The sequence below is a fragment of the Mauremys mutica genome, chromosome 16, assembly GCF_020497125.1.
Source record: "Mauremys mutica isolate MM-2020 ecotype Southern chromosome 16, ASM2049712v1, whole genome shotgun sequence".
NCBI classification, from domain to species: domain Eukaryota; kingdom Metazoa; phylum Chordata; order Testudines; family Geoemydidae; genus Mauremys; species Mauremys mutica.
Genome location: NC_059087.1, coordinates 2970461 through 2996048, shown reverse-complemented (window position 1 = coordinate 2996048; position 25588 = coordinate 2970461). Strand labels below are relative to the sequence as shown.

The following is a 25588-nucleotide window of genomic DNA, read 5'->3' as shown; positions in this document are numbered from 1 at the left end:
ACAACATCTAAAACAGGGGTGGGCAAACTTTTTGGGACGAGGGCCACATCTGGGTGAGGAAATTGTATGCAGGGCCGGGGCAGGGCGGGTGGAGTGCGGGATGTGGAGGAAGGGGCTCAGGACAAGGCATTGGGGCAGAGAAGGGGTGCAGAGTGTAAGAGGGGGCTCAGGGAAGGGGGTTGGGGTACAGGAGGGGTACGGAGTGCAGGATGGGGCTCAGGGCAGGGAGTTGGGGTGCAGGGTGCAGCAGGGAGCTCAGGGCAGGTGGTTGGAATGCACAGGAGTGCAGAAAGGGGCTCAGGGCAGGGAGTTGGGTGCAGGAGGGGTGCGAGGTACAGGCAGAGGGCTTAGGGCAGGAAGTTGGGGGGCGGGGGGCAGGAGGGATTTGAGCTCCAGCCCGGTGCCACTTACCTAAAGTGGCTCCGGGGTGGCAGTGGCGCCCACCAGGGCCAGGGCAGGCTCCCTGCATGCCTGCCCTGTCCCCACGCCACTCCAGGAAGTGCTGCGGCCCCTGGGCGGGGGAGGGGGAGGGCAGAGGGCTCTGCGTGCGCACATGGAGCCCTTTGCCTCCCGGTCCGGGGGCTGCTTCTGAGAGCAGCGCCGGGCCCGCAGCACCACCAGGGGTAATCCCGCGGGCCGGATCCAAAGCCCTGAAGGGTCGGATCCGGCCCGCGGGCCATAGTTTGCCCATCCCTGATCTAAAATATATCAGTATAAAACAGTGCACTGGATATTCAGACAAACCAGCTTTGTTCCCAAACAGCCTCATTTACTAGAAATATTCTGATACCAACCCCAAATCATGCATTTCAGGTAGGGGTTCCACACACTCTCAAACTGCCAGTCATCCACTGTAGACTGTCCACAGACTATCCTTAATTTCAACCATAGATTTTAACCTCTTGCTACATACTTTCCATATATAATGGAGTCAGCAGCTCTGTAGAATATGTTAGGTTTCCATTTGTAGATGGTTATTTTACAAATGTCAAAGTTTTGGTAGCTTCTGAGAATTTCCCTGTTAGATGAGGTCATTTATTTTATTGGAGATTTACTCAGTGAGGACTTCAGTACTTGATCCATAAGTACTGGAATGATTGATTACTCAAACTACATTCATTTATAAACTAGCCCACTGCATATATACTTACGAAATAACAGCATTAGGCTTTCCTAAATGTAGTGACCCTGGTGATATTTGTGTGGAGTCAGTGAAAGAGTTAAAAGACCTGTTTTCTCTAAAGTTGATTGTAAAGACTATTATAGAAGTTCAAGTAATACCAAAGTGACAGGAAGTATTTATTTTTGCAAAGTATTGCAGGTTTTTACACAAAACGTAATGTCATAAAAACAAACTCCTACATTCCCAGGGGATTCCCACCTGTGCTATTGAATTCTGTGTCAATATTTGGCCAGTCTAGTTTTCACTGGAAATGCTAAAAGTTTCACTGCTTGTTTTATTGTTCTGCAGGATAGGATTGCTGAGTTTGAAGAATGTGACTAACAGGACGCTACACTCTTTTCTGGGGTTGCCACAGCTGAAATAAGCAGATATGTTATGGCTTTACATTTATTAGTGTATTTTCTTATTTCTACAGTCACAGTCCTTTCAGACAGCACAAAACCAAAGATAAGCATGAGATCGACCGGATGACGCTCACCGTGGTAAGGATTCTAATGATCTTTTGATTTAAGCTTTTCATGCTTAGCTAATTACATGTCCTTTAAGAAGTTCTGTACATCACTTCTTTTTGAGAAACAACTTTATTCTGAATATGTCCGTGCAGGATTCATGTCATAATTCATTTTTTATCCCTCAGAATGTGGAGTTACCAGATTCATTTTCCCCTGAACTAAAGTCCCTTTTGGAAGGGCTTCTGCAACGTGATGTTAGCAGGAGGCTTGGCTGTCAGGGTAGCAGGTAGGATTTAGCTTCTCCATTAACCAAATCCTGCGTATATCTCTTCTTTCCTTTAAATGAGGGATCTATTTTATTTTAGGTCAGAATCTGCTTCCTATCGCTGTAACATGTTAATGTTAGAAAGAAAGCATTAAAGTTCAATGCAGTGTCTGTTCAACTTCCTTTTGATTATTGGTAGGTTGAGAAATCTCTCTTTTATAAGGGACACTTAGCCAGCAATTATTTCTAAGTTTGTTTTAAGCATTTTTAGGTTTTGTTGGCATTTTAACTATTTTATTTTATTATCTATGTTACATATTTTTTGTTGCTCTGTAGTTTTCCTGCTCTGTGCTTTTTGATACAGACATTTTGATGACCATGATTATAGTGCATATTTTAAATTGTGTGGTGTTGTTATTAAAAAGTCAGCATTTGCGACTGTTCCCATATGGTGGCATTTGAGATTTTCATAGCTTTCCAGTCTTCTGAAAATAGGACATTTGGTAACTGTTGACAAATACTGATTTATTTTAAATTACTTTTACCTTATTCCAAGCAGTCCTGTAGCCTCTGATTTTAAATGAGTTAATTGTGGGTACAGTCATATCACTTAGATGTCCAGCTGCCTGATTTGCAGGTATTACAGTAGAACCTCAGAGTTACAAACACCTCGGGAATGGAGGCTGTTTGTAACTATGGAATGTTCATAACTCTGAACAAAACATTATGGTGGTTCTTTCAAAAGTTTACAACTGAACATTGACTGAATACAGCTTTGAAACTTTACTATGCAGAAGAAAAATGTTGCTTTTTAACAAGCACAGAAACAGTTTCCTTACTTTGTTAAATCTTTTTTTAAACTTTCCCTTTATTTTTTAGTATTTTACGCTTAACACAGTACTGTACTGTATTTACTTCTTTTGTCTCTGCTGCTGCCTGATTGCGTACTTCTGGTTCCAAGCGAGGTGTGTGGTTGACTGGTCAATTTATAACTCTGGTGTTTGTAGCTCTGAGGTTCTACTGTACCATGAAAGTTGACATCAAAGGGCTCTGAACAGCAGTCACAAAATTAGAGTTTCATGCTCCCAATATGTTGGTAATTGTTGTCTTAAAGTAGAAACAACGTACATTGAGTAGTGTAGGATATAGTATTTGGGGATCATTTTACAGGTATTGTTAACAGAATGGTATTGTGTGCTATTTAAGATAGTAATATGGAGTAGAAAGTGAGTGTGGGTGCTTGTCTGAAAGTATTGGTTTAGGTAGAAGAATTTTTCCACAGTGGGGTTCTTAAACATAACTTGAAAAGCCTCTACATTTTGTTATGTTAAATTTTTTTTTTGCAGCGCGCAAGAAATAAAAGAGCATCATTTTTTCCAAGGGATTGACTGGCAGCAAGTCTACTTACAAAAGGTATACATCAAAATGTAACCTTACCTCTTGCTACAAAGCAGTAAAACTTAAGCCGGGTGGGTAACAGCAAATTTAGGTCCTTATTCTCCCTTCCTTGCCAAGTATATATGCACATAGTAAGCACAAAGTAGATGTAAAATGCTATCACCAATGTGAGTGAGTGAAGAATTCTCATCTGTAGCATTGTACAGACGTGTAGGTTCGAATGATTGCACAACGTGCCAGACGGGAGACTCTAGGCCTTCTCTCTTTTATATGGTTCTTCTGTGTGATTGTATATAAATAACAAAAATAAAGTTCTTTCAAAAGCCCTAGGAAGACCTTTCAGTAAAGGAATGCATACTTAAGCCTGGTTTCATTGCAATACATTGTTTACTCTGTAGGAATACCTTGCATTTTGTTTGGCATGTAGGAATACCTTGCATTTTGTTTGGCATGTATAAATGCAGAATGGATTGAAATAATTACGGTAATTGTCTGGCTATGTAACTAGACTGCCCTGCCTTTGATTTCCAGTATCCTCCTCCACTGATTCCTCCCCGGGGAGAAGTAAATGCAGCAGATGCTTTTGATATTGGCTCCTTTGATGAAGAGGACACTAAAGGCATTAAGGTACATGTGCAATATTTTTCCTTCAGCTGTTGTTTCCTTTACACTTTTAGATGAACGATTATGAATGATGCTTTCAGGCTGCTGTTACAGGTCCCAGTCATGTGCATGCTTAACTTTAAGTGTGCAGATAGTGTCATTTACTTCAGATGGATTATTTACTGCTTAAATTTATGCATGTGTGGAGGTGTTTGCAGGTTTGGGATCATAACAAGTAGAACAAGGTATAGTGAATGATGTTTTTGTCAAGTGTTTATATCTTGTGTGTGTTTAAAATTATAGTTTGACTGAAATTTGGCATACATACTGTCACAGAGCCACAGGATCTAGGCTTTAAACAGCTCCTTGGAGGTACCCCTTAGCAGGCCAGACCCCAAGGGGGTCCCACTCTTCCTTAAGGATAGGCCATTTGCTTCAATACCTTTGAGCCTGAGCCCGTGGGCTCCAGCACTCCTGTTTCATTCCGTGAGCTCTGCCCAGCAAATCCAACTGACGCCAAGTCTACAGGTCAGAATTAAGTCAACCTAAGTTACATTGCCGTACAGCCACTGCAGTAATAAAATTGCTTTTGCATGTCCATACTACGCTCCTTGTGTCAGCGGTGCATAGTCTCACCAGGAGCGCTTGCACCTATTTTAGTGTACATTTTAGTGTAGACACTTACAGAGTTAGGTCAGCATAAGCTGCATGGTGTCGACCTAATTCTGTAATGTAGGTCAGTGCCCTTCAGCAAGTATTTGCAGTGTCACCAGGCAGCTTTTGTCAAACGGAGTAGGGTTCATTATTCAACTGGAACACAACATTGCAAAGTCCTTAAGTTGGCATAGAGAATCAAAGGTTAAGACATAGGCCTGGTTTACACTACAGAGTTAGGTCGACGGAAAGCAGCTTACGTCGATCTGACTTGGTAAGCATCTACACTAAAATGTCGTTCCCACCAATATACCTTGCTCACCACACCGACTCAATAACTCCACCTCTGCGAGAGGCGTAGTGCTTAGGTCGATGTAGTTAGGGTGGTACAGTGTCAGTGTAGACACTGCATTGCTTACACTGACTTGCTGCCTTTCAGAAGCCGTCCCACAAAGCCCCACACTGGCATTTAGATTGGTGAAGCGCTCCTGGTGAGGACGTGCACCGCTGACCCAAATTGCATACTGTGGACATGCAAAAGCAATTTAATTACTGCAATGGCTGTACGTCGATGTAACTTAGGTCAACTTAATTTTGAAGTGTAGACTTGCCCATAGTCTGTACTGGCCAACTCCAGGGCTCCACCCAGCCAAGCTGCTGTGGAAATCCATCTTGGCTCTCTGTCCTTTTATCTGTCAGTCCCAGACACAGCTATTTGGCACCTTACCCCATTGTTCTCCAGCTCAGGGCCTTCTTGCAAAGAAGTGGGGGAAATCTCCTTTCTCTTAGCTGTTGGTTGCTAGTTGTGAATGTCCTGGCTGTTGGGGTTGCCATTATATTTCGGGATCCTCCATTGGTATTGGTTGGTTTCAGCCAGTAACAGCCCATTCATACCACCCGGACAGTTATATGACACACACAGCTCAGGTCTCCTGCTGTGCCCAAGGAGCATTTTAACCCGTCTGCACCTACTGGGTAGCAGTCCATAGTAAGTTACTGCCATTTATACCATTCCTAAAAATATTACAGAAAAGTCCTACTTTTGTCACTGATATTATCAGGTGTAGGCAGTTTATTTTTACAAAGCAAGTGTTTCAGGTGGTTAGATTACTTTTGATTTAGAAATCATTCAGTCAAAGCCCTCAGTTTTGCCATGATATTTTAGTCGTGCTACTGCCAAAACAACGTAAGTGAAAAGAAGTTTGCACACACTCAGTCGTCAAGGTGGATAAAACCAAAATTTTGCAATGGGTAAAATATTTGTTTGACTTGTAGTGACCGAGTATGTACACTACTTTTTAATAACTGTTGCCACCTGTTATATACTTAGGATGAAATTCTTCTCTCTGATAATCACTGTGGCAGTTCTTCAGTGGGTTATTCACATATAGATCTACTAGCAATATCAGTGTGAAATCAGTGCATCAGATGGGGGTAGACTATACAGTAGAGGTCCCACAGGACAGATTAGAGGGAAAAGTTCTTTTTGTAAGTACTACTACTTAGCATTTATATTACACATCACAACTTCACAGCATGTTGTGAACATTAATTAATTCTTTTGACACTCCTGTGAGGTAAGTAGTTGTCATCCTTTTTTCTGCATGGGAAAATAAGGTAGATCGGATACGTGACTTGTCCAGGAACTAAGGGTATGGCTACACTGGCAAGTTTCTGCGCAACAAGTTATACCACTTCTATTAGAGCGCTGGAATTAAGCCCCTGTTGCGTGTCCACACTGTGTTCCTTGTGACGGTGGAGTGCATCCACATTAGCAGCTCTTGCAACCGCAATGAGAGAAATGCATTGTGGTAACGATCCCACTGTGCAACTGGCCACAGGGTGCTTTGGGAAGGGTTTGCAATGCCTCATGGGGCAGGCACAGCGTCACATGATGCAGGTTTCCTAATCCCATTGTTCCATGGGCATCCTACTACATTGCCAGCTGCTTTTCAACTGAAGTGGGGGGGGTGCAGAGTGTGTGACAGGGTGTGTGTGTGTGTGTGTGTGTGTGTGTGTATGTATATGGGGGCGGGGGAGAAACAGTGTGTTTTGGGGGACAGAGTGTGTCAGCATGCTGTCTTGTAAATTCAGACAGCAGCAGAAAGCAACCAGTCCTGAGGCAGGGGGAAACCCCGACATCAGCCCCCGTCTCCCTCCCCAGCTCTCTGCATAGCAATCTCTCTCTCTCTCACACCTACCCACCCAGCCCTGCCTCTGTGTTCAGCAGCACAAGCATTCACAGGAATGGTTTGCTTCCCCCCACCCTCCCAGCAGATCAGCACAGCACACAACAGCTGTCAGAAGCAGAGCTTTGAAAGGGGAGGGGTGCGTGTCTCCAGGGCAGCTGAGTTCAAAACAATGAGGAGGGCGGCCACTTAAGGGATTATGGGACACTTCCGGAGGCCAATTGATTGCTTTCTGTGCTGTAATGTGTTTACACTGTCAATACAGCTCTGGACCCTCTGCACTGTAAAACTTACGACTCTCCTCGAGGTGGGTTTTTTGCAACACTGCAACTGAGGAGTTTCTGCGCATTAAGTGGCTTGGCCGTGTGTACACCTTGGGAGTTACACCACAGAAAGCTGCTTTACTGCGCAGACACTTGCCTTAGAAGAATTTATTTTCAGAGCAGGGCTTTGAACACAGGAGTTTCTGGCTCTGAATGTTAAGACTTCTAGTCCATTCTCACTCTATAAATAACAAATCTATAAGTAAATTTCTCACTACCTATAGATTTATAATGAAAATTTGTGCATTAACATCTATGATAGCATAAATATAGGGGAAATACTCCATGGACAGAGACCTCATATATAAGAATAAAATAATGATTAGTGAGAATTCGGGTAAGGTAACCTTGTTTCAACAATAGTGTCTTGTGTTCAAACTACTCCTGTACCCACTTGAACACTGATAGCAGGTCATACCATATGTGAAGGGTTCGTTTCCATTGGATTGGATCTAAAGCAGCCACAAAACTGAAGTCTTTTAATAATAATGTTAAAATGTAAATTATTACACAGAACTATGGAAAAACAACATTAAAGGAAAGAAATCTAGAGCAATGGTTGCTACTCCATCCTTATCTTAGTTTCTTGTGCCCAGCTACTGTGGTATATAATATGCTATTTCATCCTCTGTTCTGAAACCTGCTTAATACCTAGACAAAATGATTAACTTAGATTCTAAGGTATATCCCCATTATTATTTCAACATACTTTCTTTTATAGGTCAAACTTTATTTTTGTTATTATTGCAGGTATAACCAAGATATAATTACAGGTAGTGAGTCAGGAGAGAAGGAAATCACTCCAAACTCCCTAAACAGAAATATATTAACTACCCACTGTGACTAAAAAGGGGGACTTATCTGCCACTGCAATTACTAGCAGCTGGCATAAGACAGTTTTTAAATGTTGGGAAAGAAATACAAAGAACAGAAAATGTTCTTTTCAGTAGTAAACACCACAGTGCCAGCTAACAGTAGGGTAATAAGTCTCTGATTTCTTGAAGCACAGGAATGCCTGACTGATAATCCCAAGCACCATTTTCTGGGGAGAAACTAGGTTAAATTGTCTTCTTTAGCTATATTATGGAACTTAAATTCTCAGCAAGGTGTATACTTGTAATGCATGTTGTTGACTCATGACTTATTCTTTGTACAGGTTGCCCTTAAGGTATATTTATTTCCTCGCTCATGAGTCTATGAGAGTTGCAATGCACTGTGCAGTGCCTGTGCAGTTTATGCTCGGGCTAAGATTCTATAATTCCTTTTGAGAGGATTGACTAAGCCCCTACATCTGAGTCAAATACAGAGGAAATTAGGGTTTTCATAAAACAGCACCAGCTTTCTCAGTTTGCTGGCAAGAAGGTTCAGTTTTGGAGACTGAACTGCTATACTTTCTTCTCCATTACCTATTTATATTGGGGAAGATCCCAAAGGCCTCAATCAGAATCGGGGTCTCTTTGTGCTTCTTACAAGTAGACATCTTCCCTGACCCGGAGATTACAAACCAAAGCGACACAAAACAGACACAGGCTGAGGGAAAGGGATGCAGTTTAACAGCAAAGTGTTCAGGGAGGTGATAGGCAGGTGTCAGGTTAGGGTTTCTTTCCGCTTTAAATAAGTATCTGCAGTAACCCCTTTACTAAGCTATTGCTAGTTCCTTCTTTCATATCAGTTGTTATCCAGAGCCTGTTTTCTAAATTTGCTGTCTTCTTGATGGTTTTTGTTTCATTCTTTTACACAGAATAATTGCACGTCTGCCCACCAGGCTGGAAATAAGACATACGTTTTTGACAGTGAGGGTGATTTAACCATTGGAATCATTTCATGCATTCCAAGGCCAGAAGGGATCACTGTGCTCTGACCGCCTGTATAAGAGAGGCCATAGAACTTCCCCAAAATAATTCCTGGAAACTTATCTTTTAATTCCTAGAGCATATCTTTTACCAAGGAGCATGGTGGATTGTCTATCACTGACCATTGTAAATCAAGATTGGGTGTTATTCTAAAAGATCTACCCTAGGAATTATTGTGGAGCAGGTCTCTGTCCTGTGCTATACAGGAGGTCAGAGTAGATGATCACCATGTTCCCTTCTGGCCTTGGAATCTATGAATCTATGGCCAACCTGCCACACTACAGTACTTCAACTAAATCGCACTGCATGTGACTGAAATGATTTGGTTTTTCCTTTGTTTCATGGACAGATAGTTTGTACATGACTAATAATGGTCCAGCTGTTCTGTAGGAATTGTGTGTTTGGTTTCAGGGTGGTTGTGTTTTGGGGTTTGTTTGGGGTTTTTTTTAAGTAAAGCGAACAATAGTGTATCCCCCTCCTATGTCCAAGTTTTCTCTCACCCAAACGTCATCGAATTTTTGATGCTGGGGCTTTCAGTCTCACTCCTTAAGGCTTCTTTATAAGCCCCACTGTCCGCAGTCACCTCATTCAGCCTAAAATTCAGATTGGCACACAAGACGTAACAGGAAAGGACCCCTAGGTCTGAGAAGCTCTGACCCCAGAGTTTCTGGCCTCTATAGGGTCTGATCACATCCCTTTGAAAGTGGTGGGAGGATGAATTAGGCCACTGGGGCCTAAACTGAGGGGCAGGGGCATAAAAAGGGAGTTGATTTACTTTCCCGTTAGGAAGGCAAAGCTTGTATTTTATCTTGTTTCTCTGAAAGAAAGTCCAATTTCTCAGCATGGTTAGAAAGCAATAGAGGAAAGAGAAAAGTATAAGAGTTTAGCTATTGCGAGAAAATGTATCACCAGAGACTAACCCTGAAACCCAAAATATAAATAACTTTATAGAGAAAAATGTGATCATTCTTAGCATTGTACCAAAACCTCTGTGCCCAGTGCTGTCAGTCCTAAAGGTTGCTATACCAACCCACAGATGATCTTTTTTTCCCTGAATCAAATGATTTCAGTTATGTTCAATACAGTTCAGTTTAAGTACTGTAGTTAATGTGGGAAGGAAAAAGGGCAGTATGACATGAAGGCAGTCTGAAATCAGTAGCATACACAACTATTGTAAAGGTGCATTATTAACACCTTTAAAGTTACCGTCGAAGCATGGAAAAGTATCTGTGTGAAAAATGCCTTTTCATATCAGCACAGTGACTGGAATCTGGAATTTGCTGCTTTTGGCAAACTGCAAGGATCTGGTTTTGCTGAGCTTCAGGAAGTAAGGCAAATGTGTCTGTTTGGCCAACCTTTTACTTAGTGGGCTCACCAGTCCAGCAAGGATGATATAATATTTATAATTTTTGTTTGAATTGTTGTAAGGCTCCCAGGTAATGCGCTACATTAACAACTATTTAAATAATAAACTACACATTTTTCATCTTTGCCTTATGATATGTGGATTGAAATAAATTGAAAAGTTAGTTAGTTCCCAAAAGAATGCTGTTTCTGAGAGCTGAAGCAGATTTAGTGGAGTCAGTTGTTGCTAGAGAAGTAGGCAGAGGAACCTATTATATAGTTAGAGATTTTTTGAACAGGGCAGCTAAGAAAAGTAAGTATTTCAGAAGTCCATCTTAAGGTGGCAGTTAAAATGTTTATATCCTTTTTCAGGCAATGTACCACATGTATAACTTACGTCGTATTGCTGGTATAAGAGTTTTTGAGCAATGTCTAAAGAATAGCAAAAAATCCAGTGTCTGTATATTATGATCTGAGATAAATTTCCATATTGTAAAATACGATGCTATTGTTTTAAATACACCAGAACTTGAAAACTGTACAGTGCGCTGTATAGCTTTGCTTTCTCGAGTTTGTACTACATGCAAGATTGGGAATCTTTGTCTACTTCACAGTGTCAATTTCATTCTCATATTTTTTAAACTATAATTATTATTGCACTGGAATCATTGAGTATATTGGTAATGGTAATAGAACTTATTAAAATCCTTCGTTTTATGATATTTTTCCCTCCTAGTTGGTTGATAGTGACCAAGAATTGTATAAGAACTTCCCTCTGGTAATATCAGAGCGTTGGCAGCAAGAAGTAGCAGAAACTGTTTATGATGCAGTAAATGCAGACACGGATAAAATTGAGGCCAGGAAGAGGGCTAAAAATAAACAACTTGGCCATGAGGAAGGTAATGTGTCCAGTGCACATCTTTTCACTCTTTAATGCTAGATAAGGTTATTAAATATGTTTCAACAGGTAATCTTTTATTTTATGTTGTTAATTACCTGTAATTCAGAGAGTTCATGCTTTAATGAGTCTTTTAGGTTTCATTTAATTCAGTCTGTATTTCTTAAAATGCTTTGACATATTGTATGATGTAATTTGACCTTTTAGAAAAGTTATGAATGAATCCTTTAAAGTCAAGAGGGATTACTGTATGGTGCCTTTGGTTATCCGTAAGTTTGAGGTATCTTCAGTAATGTGTATCTGGGATTTGATTTTATGGGGAGGATAGTGTCTGAATGAAAAAACAAGACCCATTGTATCAGATGTAATTCTTTGGTATGCGGTAGCCCTCTAGTGTGTTCATCACCTTAGGACAAGTTTGCATTGACCTACATCTTGTAGAACTCCATTGACTTCAGAGAGGCTCCATGAGTTTGTCAGTGCAGAATGAGCTCCTTCACTTGTCCCTACCCCTCAATACGGTGTTCAGTTGTGGTAGTTTGAAGTGAGCCCGTATTTCTTCACAAATTCCCTCTCTCTCTCTCTCTCTCATCTTTTGTTTTCTGATTGTCCTCTCATAGTATTTCCATATTTCATATAGTATTTTAAAACAATTTGTAAATGATGGCACTGAAACATGGGCACATTTCAAAATGCAAACCAAGACGTGGATAAGTTCATGGAGGATAGCTCCATCAATGGCTATTAACCAAGATGGTCCAGGACACAACCCCATGCTCTGGGTGTCCCTAAGCCTCTGACTGCCAGAACCTGGGAGTGGACGACAGGGGATGGATCACTCAATAATTGCTCTCTTCTGTTCATTCCCTCTGAAGCATCTAGGTAGAACATTGGTTTGGTCCAGCATGATCATGCTTATGTTCTTAAAGCAGAGCAGCTCTCCCTTCTCTGTAGTGTGTTAACTGTTGCCTTCTTTCTGCATTATTATTTTTGGCATATTTTCATAAATTCTCAATTAAGTGAATCAGGGAAAAAAGTAAATTTGAACTGATGGGGATCTGTCTGGACGTTTGAGCAGTTGAACAGAACATTCCTCTTGTAAAGGCAGATACGCTGTTACGTAAGATATTCAGTGTTAATTCTTTCAACAGTAAATCAGGTGCCTTCTTTAATAGGGCCAAATTCTATTTTTGGTTACTTCAGTGCAATTTCATTGCCCTCAGCTGTAATGGGGCACAGAATCTGGCTCAGTGTTTACGTGTGTGTATATAATAATTTGAAGGCAAAAGGTAACACACTGTAGAGAATATTATGTGTACTGAATCTCCTGCTGAAATTTAATAGGCTGTGAAAACTCTAGTAAACCTCTCTGAACAGAGCACAATTCCTGAACACTGGGTTGTAGCTGATTGTGTATAATGAAGTTGTTCTATTCGCAGATTATGCACTAGGGAAGGACTGCATTATGCATGGGTACATGTTGAAATTGGGGAACCCATTCTTGACTCAGTGGCAACGTCGTTACTTTTACCTCTTTCCAAACCGACTTGAATGGCGAGGAGAAGGAGAATCACGGGTGAGTCTGAAATTAGTATAACAAGCAGAGTTATTGTAAAGGTACCAAATGTAGATAGGCATTTTTGCCAAATCTTGAAGTCCATACTGAGAAAAACTCCCATTGAAGTCTGAGTTTTTCTGGAGTAACTGTGGTGGGTCAGATTCTTATACCTCTGCTCACATGGAGTAGTACTTTACTTTGTGAGTAGGCACATTGATGTCAAGCAACCTAAAATAGATTTTACAGACTTGTGGGTTTTTTTAAGAATTGGGAGTTTATCAATGTATTGTTTTTTCATTTAGGACCTCTGGAGTATTTATACAAAAAAACATAAACTGGTAAGGCAATAGAAACACTATAGCATTGACCTCAAAGATAGTGCTATAGTATCTATAGTTCAGTCCAACTGTGATCGTGTTTTAGGGATGTCATCTGTGTATTTAGCTACACCACTGTAAGAGATTTTGAAAATATTGTTCTTCCATTGCAGTATTTACTGAAAACTTTTATACAAAACTGCTTTTATACAAATCTGTACCTTTGTAGTGCTTCAATAATCCTTCTCAGCTCTTTGACATAGACAGTAAGATTGTCTAACAGTTGATTAATGTGTTTCACAGCAATACTATTTGAAAGAAAATAAAGTAAAATGCAGCTATTATTGGGGAAAACACTCATTTAGTTCATAATGACATCCCTTTTTTGCAGTGTCTTGTTTTGTGCTGTTGAGTTGATCTTTTAATAATTTTTTGCGACTAAATCCTTTGGTAAATTTCTTTGAATATTTTCTCTTTATGAACTATGTTTAGTTAGTGTATTACTCGAAGCTAAGGGTCAGATCATGCTAACATTTGCTCCTGTAAGTAACTTTATTCACGTGTATATTCCCAATTAATTAGGATTCAGCTTTAGGTCTGTTGGGTAACAGCTTCAAATTGTAATTCAGCTTTCTTTTTGCAATGTGTGGTAGCAAAATCTACTGACAATGGAACAGATAGTCTCAGTGGAAGAAACTCAGATTAAAGATAAGAAATGCATCTTGCTGAGAATTAAAGGAGGAAAACAATTTGTCCTGCAGTGTGAGGTGAGCAACGTAATTTTTCAGTGATGACTAAAGCAGATGTTTTGTATACAATGATAAAACCCAATGGTAAAATTAAATTGTTTTCTTAGTTTTCAAGTCTACACTAAACTCATGAAGTATTTGCCGTGCTTTACATGTGAAGTGGGAGGGATATGGCTGTAATAGGTCAGTGTGTCACATCTGAAAACCTGGATTTCAATGGAACTTACATCAGAGTTAATTCAGTTTAATAACAATGGATACAATTTTCAAAGCTGACTGACTAATTTAGGAGCGTAAGTAGCCTAGTCTGTGCATACAAGCAAACTCATTTCCCAGCAGCTCAGGGTAGTTAGCACATTCGTAAAGAATGAGGTGCACAGTCTCTCTCTCTTTCAAGAGAAGTAACAGCTTTGGTTACTACCATGTTGCCTGGGTTTGACTCAGTGCTTAAAGACGAAAGGTTGTGTGTTACCATACCCTGAGCCATTCATTTTCCAATGGAAAATAAAGGACATTGTTTAAAAATGCTAATAGGGAAAGTAGTATTGCCCAGTATGTGCACTTGATTATGAAGTGCCTAACAACTTCTGTATCCCTTTCAGAGTGACCCAGAGTTTGTTCAGTGGAAAAAAGAGCTGACAGAAACCTTTACTGAGGCACAGAGGCTGCTGCGTCGCGCTCCAAAGTTTCTCAACAAATCTCGCTCAACAGTTGTAGAGCTTTCAAAGCCACCACTCAGCCATAGGAATAGCAATGGGCTGTAGAAGAGATGAGAGAAGAAAGGTCACTTAGGGAAAGCTACTCCGTCACCTTGTATGAGGGCCACAGCATCATTAGTTACTTGTACAATCCCTGAACCAGGAAGTACTTAGAAGACGACGCCTGGGAGGTTTATAGCATGGGATGATGACAGGACTCTACATCTGGAGGTTGTGAAGACTAAAGCAATGACAAGGTGAATTCTCACTAATAGCAGTAGTGAAAGTTGTCAAATGTAGAGGCTGCTTATCGTTCCCATGCATCGTCACACCCTGGTGGTGTTCGAATGGTCTGTTATCCTAGAACTATTGAAGGAAGGAAGATAATCTTTTATTTGCAATACCCTTGTTTTGGTATGTACCAAACCTGGAAACTGAAATGGTTACTACTCTTTATCATTTACATGTCGATGTCTGTTATTGACGTATCCCAGACTTTGGAAGGAACTGCAAATTTGTCATGCGGGATAACAGGTAATCCTATGTGTTGCCTTGTTCTTTCCAGCCATCACTATTGACTTTAATATATCCTTGCTCCATACTGCTGGTGATCAACAGTGTGACTCTTATGCACTTCAAAGTACTGATTTCTAACTGTCCTGTGGTTTGAATGTTGTTGATACTTCATGGAAACATTGAACTCAGATTATTCATTTGGTTTGTTGTACTCACTAATAGTAGCTACCACCATTTTGTTTCTTCTACTTGTATACAAAACTATAACTGACACAACAGAGTAATAATTGGTGAAGAGGAATATATGGTAGCTTCATCTAGTGGTCTGTTGTATAAATTGATTATTTTAGCACAGTTTTTAAACAGCAGATTCCTTTTGACAAGTTTACAGTGAATACAAAGACAGTTCTTTTCCATGTCAGCTCAACTGCACTTTTTAAAAATTAAAGAATTCTGTAAATCCAGTGCATACTAGTGCACATACTGGATTAAAATGTATGGATAACTTGGTATGTATTCTTCTGGATCGCTCTTAAGTTGTTGGACTCATAGACTCTTCTCTCTCTCTCTCTTTTAAAGTAATGTGTTCCCATAGCATAGTTATCCCAGCCAAGCACTTAATATTCACATGCACATCAGATGGCAGGAATTTCAAAAAGAAGTCCAAATTTCCTTTTATAGAGAATTCAAACATTCACACTGAAAACAGTCTGAGAATATTGAGGATGAAAATGCAAAAAATAAGACAATTATATGCCAAATGTATGTAAATTCTCCTTATGCCATCATTCATATATCACATGTAAGGTGATATTTCAGGGAAGTAAAAATATAGTATATAATCTTTGGGCAACTTTGAACATTTCAGGACAATTTCTACCCTGTTATGCATACTGAGAGTCTCATTTAATCTAATGGGTTTGCAAGAGGTGCAAGTCAGAGGAGAATTTGAGCCTTCATCTAATTCTGTATTACATTGTTTATTGCGGGTCACATTCTGCTGAGTTACATGGGTATAACTCTCATAGAAGTCAACAAAGTCAATGGGACTTGCACCTGTGTAAATGGGAGCAGAATTTGCACCAGCAATCTGTTTTGCCCATCTCTTCTGACCAGTTCATTTCTAGCTTGTCTGGCTAACAGTCAACCGCAGAGCTTCAGAACAGTTTCATGGACAGCAAAGTACAAAGTGCCAAAAAACTCAAAAATCCTTTTTTTTTTAAATTCCTCTATTTATCCTCCACATTCTTGTGAAATTGGATGTATGAGCTACTAAAACTGGGATGGCTTAATAAATCTGACAACAATGCCAATCATTTTTCTTATACCTTGTTATAGTGTGAATTTTAAAAAATATTTTATGCTTGGCAAGTGGTAATTTTAAAAGGATATTTACACATTCGTTTTCTTGGATTACTTTTTAAAATGAGCATGGAGTTCCATTTTCATCTATTGAAAAGTAATGTTTGAAGGCCAGGTATATTTCTATGAGCAGTAACTGTGGTATTTTCCTAAACTTATGCCACTGTGGAGTGGCAGATTTTTAATGTAATCTACTGTACACTGGATATTTTTTAATTGTTTTCCTAGAATACCACACACGCACCTATTCTGATTTGTGTTTTGAATAAAAAGAAAGCTCAATCTATTATAAAACCACATTAAAAAACCCTCATATCATCTCTTACTCCATTCATGTTTTATTAGTTCAAGGTCAACTTGATCAGTTCCATTTGTTCTCTTTTAATTATTTCCAGTAGCTGAAATTTTCTGTCATTTGTGGGTCTATGGTTATGATTCTGATAGTTTCATCATACTAAATTCTAAAATGCTATTTTCTGTAGATAAAAGGAAGATATATTTGCAGCTAAAAATGTGTGCCTCTAAAACATTCATTTCTTTGAATCAAAGCTATGTAATAACTTGTGGAAGATATGTTTATTTTAAAAATTAAATTACAAAATAGAGTTGGTTTGACACTTGAATATACTGTAGCTTTGTACATTATCACCTCATTTTTGTAAGCTGTTTGAAGTTATCTGGATTTTGATTTTTAAAATGGCAGATAAAATCATCTGTCATTTAATATTCACTGCATTCCCTTTGATGATTGCTTATAGGAGTCAAATATTAATCTACGTATATCGTTATTTATTTTCCTCCAGTTTTATTTTTGCCCAGAATATTAACATGAATTGTTGAAGCTTTGCAGACGTTGTGTTTTGCACCATTCCACATTTCTGAAAGAATAGTTACCTTAACAAAACCCCCACACTTGTATTCATGGTAAAGTATTTTATCACTAATAAATGAAAGTTTTGCTTGGAAAACTCAGAATCAGATTTTATATTGTAGAGGGAGATTTAAAATTTAAGAATTCCGAAGTCAGAGATTTGTTGTTAACCAATTGTTGCTATTTTAGATATCAAATTCTATAATGTCTTTATGGGACAAACAAAATTGTTTTTTCACGAGGATCTTTAAGGAATATAAATATGTTGTAAAACTTGTTAAAAATGGAAAATGTGAGATAAGACTTGGTTTTGTCTTTTAGACATCTGAACCCCCTTTGTACACTCAGTGTGCTTATAAAATGTTCAGGGAACTAAATTTTAAAAAAAAAAAAAGCTGCTTGCGTCAACAAAACTAAATTAAACATTAAATGCAGCTTTTCAATATGTTGCTCTCTGCAAGGCTGTAAATGTTTATTCAGCTCTAGCGCAGGCTTTTATTTTATGCATTTGTGGGTAACTTTTTTCCCTTTCATTTTAGAGCGAAATATATTCCAGATAATGTCAGATTCGCCCTCCTACACCTTGGGTGTTGCTGGGGATATTTCTCAATAATTCTGTATATTAGTTCTTCTGACATATGAGCTGATGAATTTCTGAAGGCCCTAATCCTACAGAGACTTGTTTGTGTGCATCAGTGTAATCAAGCCCATGAGTAATGTGATTGAGACTGTTCACATGATTAACGTTAAGCATGTATGTAAGCTTTTAAAGGCTTAGGGCCTAACAGGCTTCAGAATTGTCCTTGAAAGACATGGGCTCACCCTGCATTCTTTGCTTGCTACAGTTTCCCTAGTGAAGAAAGACCATGGCAGTTTGAGTGTGCAAGGAATAAGTTAGACCCAGGGGCGGCTCTAGGCATTTTGCCGCCCCAAGCACGGCAGGCAGGCTGCCTTCGGCGGCTTGCCTGCGGGAGGTCCCCGGTCCCGCGAATTCGGCGGCAGCCTGCGGGAGGTCCGCCGAAGCCGCGGGACTAGTGGACCCTCCGCAGGCATGCCGCCGAAGCCAACCTGCCTGCCGCCCTCGCGGCGACCGGCGGAGCGCCCCCCGCGGCTTGCCGCCCCAGGCATGCGCTTGGCGTGCTGGTGCCTGGAGCCGCCCCTGGTTAGACCTTCCGATTTACTGTTGTGAATTAGGTTCCCGATTTGGGACAGCACTTAGGAGATGTGTAAGTCGCATTGACTTTTGTGCTTTAACTGCTCTCCCGAATTGGGATGCTTTCCTGAATCAGGACCTAAGTCTGGGATAAGCAAAACATCATTCATTTATACTGCAAAACAGACGTGTAACTGTGGAACTCTTCAGAAATGGGTATTTTCCATTAGTTGGGAGATGCTGTGCAGCATTTCAGTGAACACCCTGTAAAATGGTCCAAGGCCTCAGGGTGTTTAAGCTAGACATTAGGGGCAATTTATTGTTCAAATCTATTATATACTTCAGTAGGAGCTTGCAAAACCGCAGAGGAAGATTTATAGTGCTGTTAATTTCTTTACCCAGGTCTAGGTCATCCTTGTAGTTTAAGTATCATTGTTTAAATGCTTCTTCAGAAAAGTTATGCTTTAGCTTCATTTCATTATCATGCTAGTCCAGCTAGATTTAAGGCTAAAATCTAATATTTTTAATAATACTTTTTGGAGATGAGCTTATTTAGCATCATCAATACATGAGTGTACTGAGTGTTCATTTGGGGCTTACTCCAATTCCTATTGAAGTCAGTGGGCATTAGATCTGTCAGTTCTTAGAATGGAGAGAGATAAATAATGGTGTCCCCTGAGTCTGTACTGGGACCAGTGCTGGCCAATATATTCCTAAATGATCTGAAAGAGAGTAAATCATCAGGTAGCAAAATTTGCACACAATAAAAAATAACTCAAGATAGTTAAGTCCAAAGCAGACTGCAAAGAGTTACAAAGGGATCTCACAAAAGTGGGTGACTGGGCAATAAAATGGCAGATAAAATTCAATATTGATTAAATGCAAAGTAATGCACATTGGAAAACATAATCCCAACTATATATATATAAAATGATGGGGTCTAAATGAGCTGTTACCAATCAAGAAAGAGATCTTGCATCTTGGGAATCATTGTGGATAGTTCTGTGAAAACATCCACTCAGTGTGCAGCAGGAGTCAAAAAAGTGAACAGAATGTTGGGAATTGTGAAGAAAGGGATAGATAACACGACAGAAAACATCATATTGCCTCTATATAAATCCATGGTACGACCACATCTTGAATACTGAGTGCAGATCTGGTCGCCCCATCTGAAAAAAGTTATATTGGAATTGGAAAAGGTATAGAAAAGGGTAACAAAAATGATGAAGGGTATGGAACAGCTTCCATATGTGGAGAGATTAATAAGACTAGGATTTTTCAGCATGGAAAAGAGACGACTAAGAAGGGACATGATTGAGGTCTATAAAATCATGACAGGTGTGTAGAAAGTAAATAAGGAATTATTTACTTCTCATAACACAAGTACTAGGGGTCACCATATGAAATTAATCGGCAGCAGGTTTAAAACGAACAAAAGGAAGTATTTCTTCACACAACACACAGTCAACCTGTGGAACTCCTTGCCAGAGGATGTTGTGAAGGCCAAGACTATAACAAGATTAAAAAAAGAACTAGATAAGTTCATGGAGGATAGGTCCATCAGTGGATATTAGCCAGGATGGACAGGGATGGTGTCCCTAGCCTCTGTTTGTCAGAAGCTGGGAATGTGCGACAGGGGATGGTTCACTTGATGATTCCCTGTTCTGTTCATTCCCTCTGGTGCACCTGGCATTGGCCACTGTCGAAAGACAGGATACTGAGCTAGAACAACATTTGGTCTGACCCAGGATGGCCGTTCTTATATTAGGTTTTAAAAACAATGGCACTGAGCATGTTGTGTGAGTTTAGCACATGCGTGGGCCATACTGTTCCTGTATGTAGGCCCAGCCTCCACAATTCGGCATGTGGAGTGTTACTTAGCTCAGTTACATTCAAGCTTCCTGTAATTTCAGTGAAGTGACAGAGCTCTCTCTCTCCCGCCACCATTCCCTGAAGAAAAAATAAAAAAATATGGCAGTAATATTGACACTGTTCTTATCAATATACATTTATTCACAGTCTTATACATAGATTACAGGACATGTAGTGCATTTGGTGCTACAAATAAAGAAATCAGTTCATTTAGGCCCTGATCTTACAAACTTTTAAGCACATAAACACTCCTACTGAAGTTACTTGGACTTGATTCAGCAGCACCATTAAGGTCAATGGGAGTTTTGCCATTGACTTAAAGGAACGTAGGATCAAGCCCTATGTGCATAAAGTTACTCGTATATTTTACTTTTTTAGGGTTGAGGCCTTAAATATTAGTAAACTCTTCAAGAAAGATGAAGTACCTGGAGCTCTGTGTTTGTTGTGATTTTCTTTGGCTGTTGTACAGACAGCTAAAAACTACATTCCTATTTAATATCATTTACTTTTACATTGTGTAGATGTGCACAAATCACTTTCTTTACTTTTCCCACACAGCAAATATTGGTTATGCAGTTACCTTAATTCTAAAATTCCCATCTAAATACTTATGGGGACAGGTTATTTTGAACTGTGCTGTAGAGAGTAAAGAATTCTAGTTGTGTTATTTTAAGAAATGAGTCAATAATTCTACAAGCTAAAAAACCCTGAAAATATTATTTTTAAAAAGTATGGTATTTCTTAATTTGTAATATTGTACAAAATGGAAAATATCTAAAATATATAGAGAAAATATATATACAAATGTCTGCACAAATTGCAAATGATTTAATTTTGTGTTTCCTGTTGATTTGTATTCCATGATGTACATATTATGTGGATTGTCATTTATTGAACATTGGCTGTTTTAATACTATTGTTAAATTGTATTTTTATTTTATTTTAAACTAATCATCACAGACTCAGCTTTATTTTGTTAATGTAAAGGTTGCTATGCTGTGTAGGTATAAAACCAAGAATTCTATTTTAACAAAAAAAATTTTATATTATTTATTTTATCCATATGTTTCTTCAACTTGTGACATTCCATAAAATTCCTGCTCCTTATCTGTATAGCTTGTTATTTAAAGAGATGGCAGTTCCTTTCAGATAGAATCGAACAGCTTTATTCTGTTTTTCATAAATAAAATCAAATTAATTTCAGTAACAATCTGTCCAGTTTACCATTTTATTGTAAAAATAAAAACACACCCTTTTTTGCAGTTTCCTAGATCATCTCTTTAATGCAAAGGCTGAGTGAATGAAGCATCATATAAACATTCTTGCAAATAAAACCCATCAGCTCAATTTGCTGGTATTCACAGCTTTTATTCCTTTTATTCCTGAACATTCCAGTGAGCGAGGTTTTATTCTCAAGAATGTTCATGGAAAGGAAACTGTTACAAATGCTAGCACAAATAATCACAAGAGGATTTACAGTGGCAGTGCTGTCTCAGCCACTTTAGTCATGGAAAACATATGAAGAGTTATAAATGTTCGCAGTTTGTTTGTGAACAGATAAAGGGACTTACCCTGTTCAGAAAGCTTACATCCTCCAATCAGGAAACAGAAATAGTATCATGGAACATAGGTGACCAGCTAGCAAACGCTCATAAGTTGAAATGGTACTGCTTAACTCCCACTGAAACCTTCAAAATGGCATTTAAATTGTATTTTAAGTGGCACATGGGTCTTGGTGGCCCCTCCTGCTCCGGGAATGCATTTCACCTATAGTGAGAAGTTTGCAATTAAACTACTGGCTGACTTGACTTCTGTCTTCACAAACTGTTGTGACTATTGGACAATTCTGTAAAATTATGATTGAGTAGTGGCTAATTTACTAACAGACAATAGGGCTAAATTTGTCAAATAACTCATTTGCTAAAACTCGCCCATCTCTAAGCATGCCATCTACGCTTTGAGGAATACATTGCCGCATAAAAGAATATGTTTTTAATCTCCATGTATTGGGAAGATTCAAGTACGCACTCTTTAGTATTTCATTAAATAACATCTTGCTTATGGAGAGCTCACCATCAAATGTTCCTTTTACCCACCATCGGACCTAAGCCTCTTCTTCTCATTAACAAACTAGCACCAGTGCTTTATTCAGAGCTGGAGACAGCACTGTGTAAGGGTAACGACTTTTCTTTGGTTTGATTGTTTTTGTTTTGTTTTCCATTTTCCCAGTCTTAAATTGTTTGACCACATTTAATTGCTATTGATTTGCTATCAAGCAAACCAGAATTTTGAGCAGTCCTGCCTCATGAGCATCCACAGAGAGAGATTAGGCCACGGCGAGGTATGCACTGCTGCCGTTATAAAGCTTCTCTCTGAAGCCCTCTCTTAAATGCACCGTGAGGGCGATAGAACTGATTCCAATTCAGTTAAACCCAGACATACCAGAGCAGAACACTTCTTTATACTATCGAGAGGTTTGAGTTTGAAGTCCTGCACTAGAGGGTAGATTGTACCTTGGCATCAGGATTTTCCTGACGTGTTTTTATTTCCATTCTAGCTTAGTAGGCAGCAGAATGCGGAGGTGCATAAAGGGGTTTTGGGATGAGGCTGTAGCTGAGTACAGTGGAAGGATAAAGTTTTCCCTGTTGAAACATGGACTTGTTTCTTTCTTAGATGAGAGAGGTGACTGAGCAGGTGAGGTGAGCTAGTGCAAATAAAAGCAGCCTGAAAAACAGAATAAAGTTAGAACTTCCTGAGAGAGGCATTTTCTTACTCACTTTATTTTTGTGACTTAATTCAGAAGCAGCAGTAGAGGAGCAGATTTACATTAATAGCAATGAGTGATTAAAAAAATGGAAAGAGAACCTGTTTTCAATGTGTGATTTAATGGTAAGAAAAGCCAGTATCTGTAAATAACTTTAGATATTGTATCTGAGAAACATTTGTTTTATATGTTTTGCTCTTTTCATATTTATTGTGAAGAAGGAGGTTTTATACCTCATCGATATACTACTAGTGCACGTTTGAAGTAGTATCTTCCACAGAGACTGTGTGTTCACAGTTTACAGTCCTCAGCAGTTTATGTGGTGTGCCACTCTTAGTTATTTCTACCATTATTATTTTTTTAACAATTGGAACAGCTAAGCTGCTTCTGTGTGTTGGTCAACTGCTCTCATGCAAAGAGAATTCCAATAAAAAAAAATCACATGAGCATGTTATTGTGTTTCATTCTTTCCAGCTTTAAAAAAAATAAAAATAAAATAAGACTGCATGAGCTTTTCAAGATAAGGGTACACTGGCCTGTTGGGCACACGGACACCATGACTCAAGGTAAGGCAGATTTTTAGATCCTCCTAAAGAAATGTTTTGGGTGAGAAGAGTTGGAGACGGTTACAGAAGCATTACATGCTTGCGCCTGTGCAATGAGACTGAGGTCATGATCCCTCTGCTGTGCTTTCCAGGGCAAAGAGACGCCTTATTCTTTGTGAATGGTATTTGCCTTGGCAAGCTGGGAAGCAATTCATCCCCTTTTCTACTCTCCCATAAAACTATGCTCCATATCAACTCCACCCCTACCAGGCAGCAGGAGACTAGATGGTTGCCAGTCACATCAGGTATATAAAGGCAGTGTCCCGCCCACTCTCCCTCACTCTGCTTTGCACCCTCTCCTGGAAGCCTGGAGTCTTTGTTTAGTCTTCTACCGCTTTCATCTCAGTATTTCTTGGAGGAAAGAAGTAAAATCTCATGAAAAAGAAGGCCCTTAAAGGAATGACAGAGAGAATGATTGGTTATGGGCCCATCACTGAGACTTCAGGTTACCAGTGCATAGGGGGATGGTGACTTTTCTTTAGCTACTCCTCTCCCTTCCTCCCGGCCACCCTGAGTCCTTCAGTCCCCAGGTTGATCCCAACAGGCTGTTGTTCTCTTCTGTGGAGTATAGTTAAAGCAGATGCTGCTGATGCTTCACAGGGCCAGCAATGTGAGCCAGCGCCATCTCCTTGGGACGGGAGAACTGTGCTCAGATTGCGGTCTCCCTCGCCCTGCTGAACCCTGGAATTCTGCACGCGGCCCTTCTCCAGGCTGAGGGTACAGGCCCTGCAGGCCTTTTTCTCTGGATAATTCTGCTCAGGATTTCCTGAGGTGACGGGGGGGGGGGGGGTTCCAGTTTCCCTTCCCCACCACTAACAAGCCCAGAGAGCTGCCGCCCACCACAAGACACAGAGTGTGCCCCTGCCCAGACAACTTCTCTGCTCACTCCCTCATTTTAGAGCAGCACTTCCTTCGTTCTCCTGGAACCTGCTTTCTGGCTCATCAGGAGGAGCACGCTCCTTCCACAGCTCTAATGTGACAGGATGACGGCCTGGTTTCCCTGCAGGGAAATGCATAACTCCCAGGGTGGCTCTGTCAGCATCTGCAGTGGATATGGAAGGCCCCTTCGCATAGCAGTGTGGCCTTCCCTGCACAGGAGAGTGACTGATCGGATGGTATCGATTGGAAGATAGAGGATTCCCTCAGGAGGGTTTTGTGACCCTCTGGATGTGCTCCACACTGCTTTTATTACAGATCTGGCCTCCTCTCTGCATTCCTCTCCCTGGTTCTCCCCTACGCTGAGACTCCAGGGACCTAAGGCCTATCTAGTTGGTATTATCTAACGTCTACATGGCAGTAGGGCCTAGAGGCTAGCCAAGTCAAGGTTCTGTTGTGCTAGGAGCTGCACAAACATGTCGTGAATGCCCTACCAGTCTCCAGGCACGTGAGGATTACTCTCATCTTTGCACTCTTTGAGACAGCAGCCCAAAATGCAACGCTTCTGTGTCACCGTGGCTGAGTTTCCTCCCATGCCTTCGGCTCCTGTCAGGGTTTTATCGCCTCTGCTCTGCCTTTATTTGAGACGTGTGTTGGGTTGGGCAGTGCCTGGCTCACTAAACAAAGATAACGCACGTGCACAAAGGAGTTCACCAACATCAAGTCTTTGGTTCCGGTTCATACACCAAGTGGTAAAATCAGCTGATTTACAGAAACGTAATGGGCAAAGTTGATGAGGTTTCTCCTATCTGTTCAGGTCCCTGGAGGCCTCCAGACAGCTTAGTCAGAGACACCTAGAGCTACCAGAGACAAATTCTGCCATCCAAGAGGCTGCAGTACAGACAGAACTTTGCCTCTGAAAATCCCTTGCCCAAAATATCACTGTGAAAGGCTACAGAGTAACAAAATGGCGGGAAATGCCGATGATCTTCAAGAGCCTGGTTCCTTCAGAACAACTCCCTCTTGTCACTGCCCTGGAATGAGACCCCTGGGGCACGCTAAACCGAGCGAGACTGGTGACAATC

The 25588-nt window shown here is 40.2% G+C and overlaps 1 protein-coding gene across 1 annotated transcript in view; it reads left to right on the top strand.

Moving 5' to 3' along the window:
* Positions 1–18125, top strand: part of GRK3 (G protein-coupled receptor kinase 3) — a 122307-nt gene extending 104182 nt beyond the window's left edge. Inside the window, exons 14-21 of the mRNA XM_044989389.1 lie at positions 1599–1665; positions 1821–1921; positions 3247–3313; positions 3830–3925; positions 11001–11163; positions 12602–12738; positions 13691–13804; positions 14389–18125. Of these exons, the coding sequence (XP_044845324.1) occupies positions 1599–1665; positions 1821–1921; positions 3247–3313; positions 3830–3925; positions 11001–11163; positions 12602–12738; positions 13691–13804; positions 14389–14550 (907 nt within the window). The 3' untranslated portion in view covers positions 14551–18125. The remainder of the gene's footprint in view (positions 1–1598; positions 1666–1820; positions 1922–3246; positions 3314–3829; positions 3926–11000; positions 11164–12601; positions 12739–13690; positions 13805–14388) is intronic.
* The last annotated feature ends 7463 nt before the right edge of the window (positions 18126–25588 follow it).